Source organism: Olea europaea, chromosome 21 (genome assembly GCF_002742605.1).
Source record: "Olea europaea var. sylvestris chromosome 21, O_europaea_v1, whole genome shotgun sequence".
Taxonomy (NCBI): Eukaryota; Viridiplantae; Streptophyta; class Magnoliopsida; order Lamiales; family Oleaceae; genus Olea; species Olea europaea.
This window is the reverse complement of record NC_036257.1, coordinates 10,048,831-10,057,633: the sequence shown is the minus strand read 5'-3', so window position 1 is coordinate 10,057,633 and position 8,803 is coordinate 10,048,831. Positions and strand designations below refer to the sequence as shown.

Genomic DNA, 8,803 nt, shown 5'->3' with positions numbered 1-8,803 from the left:
GTATACAATCATGAGAACAAAAATGTTCTCATAGTTTCTTTTAAGGGAGATCGAACCCACTTGATTACCTATTTTGATCATCCTACATATGTCAGATGTATGTTCGGTGGTCGTGGACGGTCGAATCATTATTTTTAGCAAAAACGATATAAGTATCGTTTTATTTTAACTGAAACGATATGCGTGTAGTTTTAGTTATGATTTAAACTAAAATGATATCAACGGCGTCAAACTTGTATTAAAACGATATTGATATCGTTATGCATAAAATCACAAATAAAGTAACGACATTTATATCGTTTTAGTACAAATTTGAATAGTTTGAAATCGTTTCAATTTAAATTACAAGTATAACGATATAGATACCGTTTCTTTTCATATAAAACGATAATTATATCGTTCTAGCTAAAAGTAGATTTGACCATCCACAACTATCCGTCATGCCTTCAATATCGTTACGTTGTTCAGTGCACTTTTTTATTGGAAAGACATCTATATCGTTTTGACTTTCAGGAACGACTTCCTTTTCATTCTTAGAATGAATGCATTTTTGTGCTAGAACGACTTACATATCGTTTATGTATAGTCATAACGACTTTGATGTCATTACCAAAATAAGTTAAGCAGTGTGTATTTCATACTGAAACGATATAGAAATCGTTTTTTATTACAGGAACGGTTTCAATATCGTTATGTTATTCACTATATTTTTTTTTATTTGAACGACATCTATATCGTTTTGTGCTTCAAGAACGACTTCAATTTCATAATTAAAATTAATACATTTTTGTACCACAACAATCTTAAACACTTTGTTTCAGAAGGAAGAAAATATATATCGTCATTAGATTGATTGCATTTACATCAATTGTAACTATATGAACGTCGTTTGCATTTCAATAGTGCAAAAGCATTTCAATAGCACAATGATTACAAAATTTAATAAATCATCTTGTGCTTTGAATAAGCACAAAATTATAAAGTTACAAGTCAGGAAAATATTACAACCTTAATCTCAGACGATTATTACTCGAGAACTTCAAGAAGCAAGAATGTTTTGGAAAAAAATTATAAAAAGAAAAATGAACGGTCGATTAATATAGTCTTTATGGATCCATTGAATAATTTTGATAATTTATAATCTCAGCACTGTCACAAACTTATGAACTTGGATTATGAATTATGATGATAAACCAAGAAGTTCACCTAGCATATAAGCCAGCCATTACATTATAGTTTTTATCCTACACACATATACACACACACTTTCGACCTACATCTTGATGAAATTAAAGGAATAAATTGCTTAAAATGCTGGACCAATTATTTCTATGTAAAAAAGTCACCAGCAGTAGCACCTAAAGAAAAAGGAAAAAAAACGACGTTTCCCATTTTTCTTTGGGTTGAGGATTGGAAGCGCTGACATAATATTTGACCTGCTATGTTCAATTCCTCTTAGAGTAAAGTTGATTAAGCATGTCTCTCAAGAGAGCTGCAGTACGAAATCACAAAGTAAACATCCAAGTTTCTGAATCTTTATATTGAAAGCAAGTAAATGAGCAAGATAACACACACGATGATTATGTAATTTGCAGGAAATAATTCCAAATCAATTATCCATTATAAATATAAATGAAATAATAAAAAAGTATGCTCCAACAAAGCCAAGGTATTGGTTTCTATTTCAAGGTATTGGTTTATTCCATCTTATTTGGGAATAAAAACATATAATCCACCGATATCTTATGACTGTACTCGTAACCATTTGAAGTTGTGAATAGATTATTTAATCATTCGATTTTTCCAATTAAATTCCGAAAAAGTTGTGAATTGATGTTCAACACCTCTTTGACTTTATCATATAATTCCATATAAGAAATAATTTTCGCAACAAGAATATGAGTTGTTTTTATTTGTCATTCCCTGCATATTTTCATTTTAAAACACATTCAATCGACTACTCATATTCAACTGGAAAACAAACTGATATCCATACCATATTCACGGTGTCCATAACTATAATTCAATATAAAAATTTCATCACATTTCAAACAGTGTACAGTACTGATAACGATATGTAAGTCGTTATGGATTGCAAAAAACAACATGTAAGTTGTTATGTACTGACGAAAATTAAATGTAAGTTAATAAAAAGAATAGCCAAACATGCCTTTGCAAACTTACATTTTATTCTAACTGATAAAGATGATGAGAAATGAGAAAAAGGGTTTGAGAGCAACCCATATCAAAACTCTAATCTAATGATAAAATTAATTCAAAATCATTGTTCTCAAATAAAAATCATAAATATATATACAACGACATGAAGAAATTATTCAAAAAATGGACAAAGAAACTAACAAAAAAATTGAAAATTACAACACCCCCTTCTTCTCCAAATGCCCAACAATGATATTGCAAGATTTTATTACTTACTTCAACCAAATGAGTGTTCAAGGAAAATGGAATGTAGAGTTTAAGGTTTCATTAAGTAGAGAAAAATGATGATGACAAAAAAACAAATTACATACCTCTACAGCCGATTTTGAAGAGCAAATGGAAGGAAGGTAGAATTTAATTAGGGTTAAATGGAAATTGAAATGGGAATTAGGGCAGCAATGTCTTTTTTGTTTGTAAGGTCATTTTAGTAATTTACAAATTATATTTTCATTTTCCATATCTTTAGGCCTTTTACCCAAAGAACTTAGTTTGTGGATTTTTTAAACTAATGTTTTGTTTGACTAGGCTTTTTAAATGAAACCCCCATTCCCTTTTTCTAGGCCCAACTAATTTGTGCTTGCTTCCCAAGGTCTCAATTTTCTATGTAATGCACTTTAGTCCTTAAGTCCAATTAGTTGTGCTAATTCATATCTTTCTTTACTTTACTTCACTTCAAGTCCTTCAATTTCTAAAGCGTGGAATTTGATCCCAAAATTGCAGATTTTATTCAATTACATCCATCTTGATCAATATTTTCTCCGATCTTGAGTTTTCCCCTAATATAATAAAAACACATATAATTAAGTATCAATTTCATAATAAAATTAACAAAAGTCACTTTTGGTGGCTTTAATAAGTGTAAATTTTAACCTTATCAAACTCCCCCAAACTTGAACATTTGTTCGTCCTCGAATAAAGCATAATAGATACTTCGCTAGACTTTGAACAATTTTCTTAACTCAATATAAGCAATTCAATGCTTCCTCAAAATGCATATCACAATCACAAAATTTGAATAGGTTAATGAGGTACAAGAATCAAAAATTAATTCAGGACTCCACAAATCATATATCTAGGAGTGAAGATTCTCAGTCTCATGTATGTTCTAAATCAAAAATTAATTTAAACAGGCGATATGTCTTCTCAGTCTTATGTATGTTCTCCAGTTTAGGAGTTAACAAAAGCATATAGTGCCAGAAAACGGAGCAAAATGCTATGGTTTTCACACAAATTTCATTTTCCTCAATTTGATGAATAATTATTCAATTCAGATTGTGTGAAGTAATCCCAATTCCTTGCACATTTGCACTTCTCCTCAACCACTTCCTTGTTCTATGAATTTGTCCAACATAAATGATAAAACCATGCAATTTGTAGCAGACCTTTCACTATATAAAGCTTTGTATTCACAGTGAAAATATCATTCGAATCACTTAATTATAATATCAAGAAATGGCTACATTAAAATGCTCCCATGTTGCACTCCTTGCATTTCTAAGCTTGGTCCTGTGTTCTGCACACAGAATTCTTCCTAATGAGGCTGGAACCAACCAAGACCGCATCGTTCGCAGCATGGAGGACATTACTGATACTGAGCATGCATGGAACGGCCACGTTTTAAGTAATGGAGGTGGAGGGGGAGGCGGGGGCGGTTTTGTGAGCACCCCGACTTTTGGTGGTGCCCCGGTAGTTGGATCTGCTGGTGGTTATGGAAGTGGGAGTGGCAGTGGAAGTGGAAATGGCAATAATGGGGGCATTAGCAATGGAGGCGGAGGAGGAGGTGGTGGTGGCTGGGTTGGAGGCGTACCAAGTTTTGGTGTCCCAAATTTTGGTATCCCAGGAGTTGGTGCTCCGGGTTATGGCATCCCGGTCGGAGGAAATGGTGGTGGATTTGGGTTCGGTGGTGGATTTGGTTCCGGTTCAGGGGGCAATGATGGAGGCAGTCCACCAGGATATGGAGAAGGACCATGGGTTCCTCCGCCGAATTACCACTGCCGACCAATGAACTGTGGCAATCCCTATGGTTGTCCTGGATTCACCATGTACTTCAGTCACCATGCACACATGAATTCACCTGCATCCAATATGCCAGAAGAGAGTACTGGCGATGCCATGGCTCCTGCAGAATCACACTAACCAGATTTCATGCACTGTTTACCTAAAAATGGTTACTTTGTAAAGAAAAGTTAATGCTTATGGTATTAATTAATAAAACATCAGCTTCTGCTTCTACAGGTTTTGTTTTTGGATGCAACTTATCTTCATTTCAAAGGTTTAACGATGGAAATATAGCTTATTTTGCTTAAAAACTGTGTGCAGATGAATGCTAGCATTATCATCAGAAAAAATTGGATGATTCAATTTCAAACTAGCTACAGCCCATGAAATTCCTCTGTTGAACTTTTTAAATTTAGCTAAAATAATCTCCAGATTGAAATAAATCATGTACACATCAACCCTGATATGCCCTGAAAACATAACAAGAAGAGCAGATAGAATTAGGACGATTCTTATATCGTTAGATCATAATGGAGAACTCCAGAGAGAACACAAATTGTGAGATCATTCACAGTGCAGAAAGAATTGATACGACATTTCAAGAAAATCAGAAGAAAAAACAGACTGAAAAATTTGCCTACAAGAAATGACATTATAGCTTATTTAAAAATTTCAGAGAAACATAAAACAAATTTCAAGAAAATCGGAAAAGATACTGGATACAGAAATTTGCCTACATAACTATATGCATGAATCTTGATCTTGATTCTCATTTCTTCATTCTTTGTTGATTTCATAGTAATCACTATCAACACTCAAATTCAATTTGTTAGAATTAAATGCAATTTCTTTGTTATAATCAAAATGAGAAGTCAACCATTAGGTGAACAATTTTCCCCTTTTTGATTATGACAAACAAAAGAATTTGCAATATAAATAGTAAACAAATTGAATTGGGCAAGGAACATGAAATTTGAATATAGCAATTATATTCCCCCTATTGATTTCACTTAAGTGCCCCCTATCTACATGTATATAAAAATTTTAAGTTTCCCCTTTACAATGTTCATAAGATTTTACAAGTTTCCCTTTACAATGTTCCTCCTGCTTTGCATAATCATCTACTTTATCCTTCCCCTTTTGGCATAAGCAAAAAGAGATAATAGCACAAATGAAAGTCATAAAGAAGTCAACCATAGGACATTCAATACATAATATGCCATGCAGCCGAATAACACAAAAGCGCAATAATTGAATTTTATAGTTGGACAATAAAGTAACATCTAGCAAATGAAAGTATAGCAATAAACTAGGGCGTCGGAGTTGGGAAGCGAGCATAAAAATTCGCGAAGAATGCATTTTGTTACTCTTGCATTTCGGCCTGTCGGTCCTGGATAATGGTTTGCTTTGCCTGTATCTGAAAAAGTAGGCTACAAAGAAGTCGATGGACGAGGTGGGGGAACCAATACGCCTATGAAGGAGATTATACTGCTCCTCAGTAAATATGAAGTGCCTTCCAAAAGAACGGGGTGCATTAGAGCTAAAAATGTCAGAAGCGGGAGTAGGTGCTTCAGGCTCGTCTTTGACTTCTTCTTCGAAAAGCAAAGTAGATGGACCAAAGGTAGGATCGAATCCTTTCGTGTGAGCTACTCATTGCCCTCGTTCTTTTACTATCTTCATTCTTTTTAGTGTTTGGATGTTGATAGTATCGGTAGGGTGTAACTTAACAAAATCTTCTCCATCGAAAAAACATTAAAGTGTTCAAAAAATTTTGTTAGAAGCATCCCATAAGGTCAAGTTTTAACGTGTTGTGATGCATGCACAAGCTTCATAAGTCCTAATGCAATTGTAGGAAAATCAATTCGATGGCCAACTAAAAGTAAATCCATAATAAAGAGACCGAAGTGATTAACTTAGTCTCGGTGACCATTACGAGGAAAAATAATATGGGCGATAATGTTTTTTAAAACTTTACATGGAAGAATTAATTGATGCGCACTCAATTTTGTAATATTCTCAAAATCCTTCCCGGTGACTTCACGATAATATCACGAATTGAAGCCTTAGAAATCGTAATGCACACATTTTTTTACTAAACATGTAATCTCATCGAAATGAGGTGCAACGTGCATCTTTTGATAAAATTCTTTCATAAGGTGTAGGTATGCATGCTCTTCCATTGTTGCCATGGATACCCATCCCATACGTTCAAAACATTCTTTAATTTGAAATGCTGGAATATCTATAGAAAAATCAGCAAAATCAACAATCTCACCAATTAAAATGGGTGATTTTTCGAAAGGATTCAGTGGCCCCTCCGGCTCCAAGTCCATTTATTCTTCCGAAGGTGGTGAAGGAGGTTGTCTCGTAATTCTTTTTGCCCTTCTTCCTTGTTGAGATCCCGACATTGTGAAGAATTAAGGAGAAACTCAAAAGCCCCAAATTTTGAATTCGAGGGGTTCAATCTTCACCAGTAAAATTCAAATTTTTTAGAAGAGTTTCAAATATCTTGATGAGTGGTGATGGGGCCTTTGAAATCCTATGAATTAGTGAATGAATTGTGCAAGAATACCCAAACTAAATGACAGGTTCGAGTGGAGTGATATTTGGGGATATATACACAAAATTGAATGATTTTTGAGAAAAAAATGTGATTTTGAAACCTATAATCTTGTGGCAATTTGGAATTGAAGGTAGACCGATAAGCAATGTCAATGACATGGTGAGAGGAGATTGAGAAAAATTCAAGGAAGGTGAGAAGAAAAAATGAGAGACGAAGAGGCTGTTCGTGTTTATGAACACCTGATTTTCCTCTCATCTGGATGTCTGGAATATGATCTGGATGTCCGGATCAACAAAGATTCAATGGTTTGAACTCTCTGTCAATCCGGACAATGTTGAACTGTCTAGACTTTATCGTCTGAAGGATTTTTTTTAAAGTAGGGTAATTCAAAAATTATTTTAAAAAATTGTAAAACATACGTGATTGGAAAGATTGAATTTATTCCACTTTATTTTCATCAGTAATTCCTAAACCTCTTCGAATATGGGAAAATCAATTGTGTGCTAGAGGTTTAGTGAAGATGTCGGCTAATTGGTCCTTGGTTTTTACAAATTCTAACATGATATCTCCCTTTTGTGCATGATCTCTAAGAAAGTGGTGTCATATTTCAATATGCTTAGTTCGTGAATGCAAAACGGGATTGATGGCACTAATGTTATCACACAAAATAGGCCTATGAGCATAAGATAAGTAATAATCGCAAAGAGTTGGTTTCATCCAAAGTGTTTGTGCACAACAACTAGCAACCGAAATGTATTCCGCCTCGGTGGTGGATAGTGTAATGGAATTTTGTTGCTTACTAGACGAAGACACAAGTGCAAAAGCCTAGAAATTGACAATTTTCGCTAGTGTTTTTACGATCAACATTACATCTGGTCCAATCATCATCCGAATAACTAATTAGATCAATGTGAGTCTCTTTTGGATACCAAAGTCCTAAGGTTCTAGTTCCACTAAGAAATCGAAAAATTCTTTTTACGACACGTAAATGTGTTTCCTTAGGATTAGATTGAAATCTAACACATATGCATACACTAAACGTAATATCAGGCCTACTAGTAGTCAAATAAAGAAAGGATCTGATCATACCTCAATATTTTGTGACCTCAACCAGAGTGTAATGCTCATCTTTGTCAAGCTTTAGAGACGTGTTCATGGGTGTGTTCATAAGCTTAAGATCATGTATATCAAATCTTTTAAGCATGTCTAATATGTACTTATTTTGATTTATGAAAATATCATCTTTTGTTTGTTTAACTTGAAGTCCAATGAAGAATTTTAGTTCTATCATGCTCATTTCAAATTCTTTACTCATACAATTTGAAAACGCTTTGCAAAGATGGATGTTTGTGGTACCAAAAATAATGTCATCAACATAAATTTGAACAATAAGCATATCTTTCTTATGAGTTTTTAGAAAAAATGTAGTATCTGCTTTTCAATTGAAAAATCATTTAAAAGAAAAAATTTGCTCAAACGTTCATACCAAACTCTTGGAGCTTGTTTCAAATTGTAAAGAGCTTTTCTAAGTTTAAACACATGATCCGAATACTTATGATCTTTAAATTGAGAGGCTGCTCAACAAAAAATTCTTTTTGAATAAATTCAATTAGAAATGTACTTTTAACATTGATTTGATAAAGTGTAAAATCTTTATAATATGCAAATGCAATAAGCAAGTGAATGGATTCTAGTCTAGTTACTACAACTTGAAAACGCTTTGCAAAGATGGATGTTTGTGGTACCAAAAATAATGTCATCAACATAAATTTGAACAATAAGCATATCTTTCTTATGAGTTTTTACAAAAAATGTAGTATCTGCTTTTCAATTGAAAAATCATTTAAAAGAAAAAATTTGCTCAAACGTTCATACCAAACTCTTGGAGCTTGTTTCAAATTGTAAAGAGCTTTTCTAAGTTTAAACACATGATCCGAATACTTATGATCTTTAAATTGAGAGGCTGCTCAACAAAAAATTCTTTTTGAATAAATTCAATTAGAAATGTACTTTTAACATTCA

The 8,803-nt window shown here is 33.4% G+C and overlaps 1 protein-coding gene across 1 annotated transcript; it reads left to right on the top strand.

Moving 5' to 3' along the window:
- The first annotated feature begins 3,634 nt into the window (after positions 1–3,634).
- LOC111370572 (glycine-rich cell wall structural protein 1.0-like) lies at positions 3,635–4,452 on the top strand. The gene has a single exon (XM_022992341.1). It carries the CDS (start codon positions 3,673–3,675, stop codon positions 4,354–4,356), a length of 684 nt encoding a protein of 227 aa, XP_022848109.1. The 5' UTR covers positions 3,635–3,672; the 3' UTR covers positions 4,357–4,452.
- Positions 4,453–8,803: the final 4,351 nt, after the last annotated feature.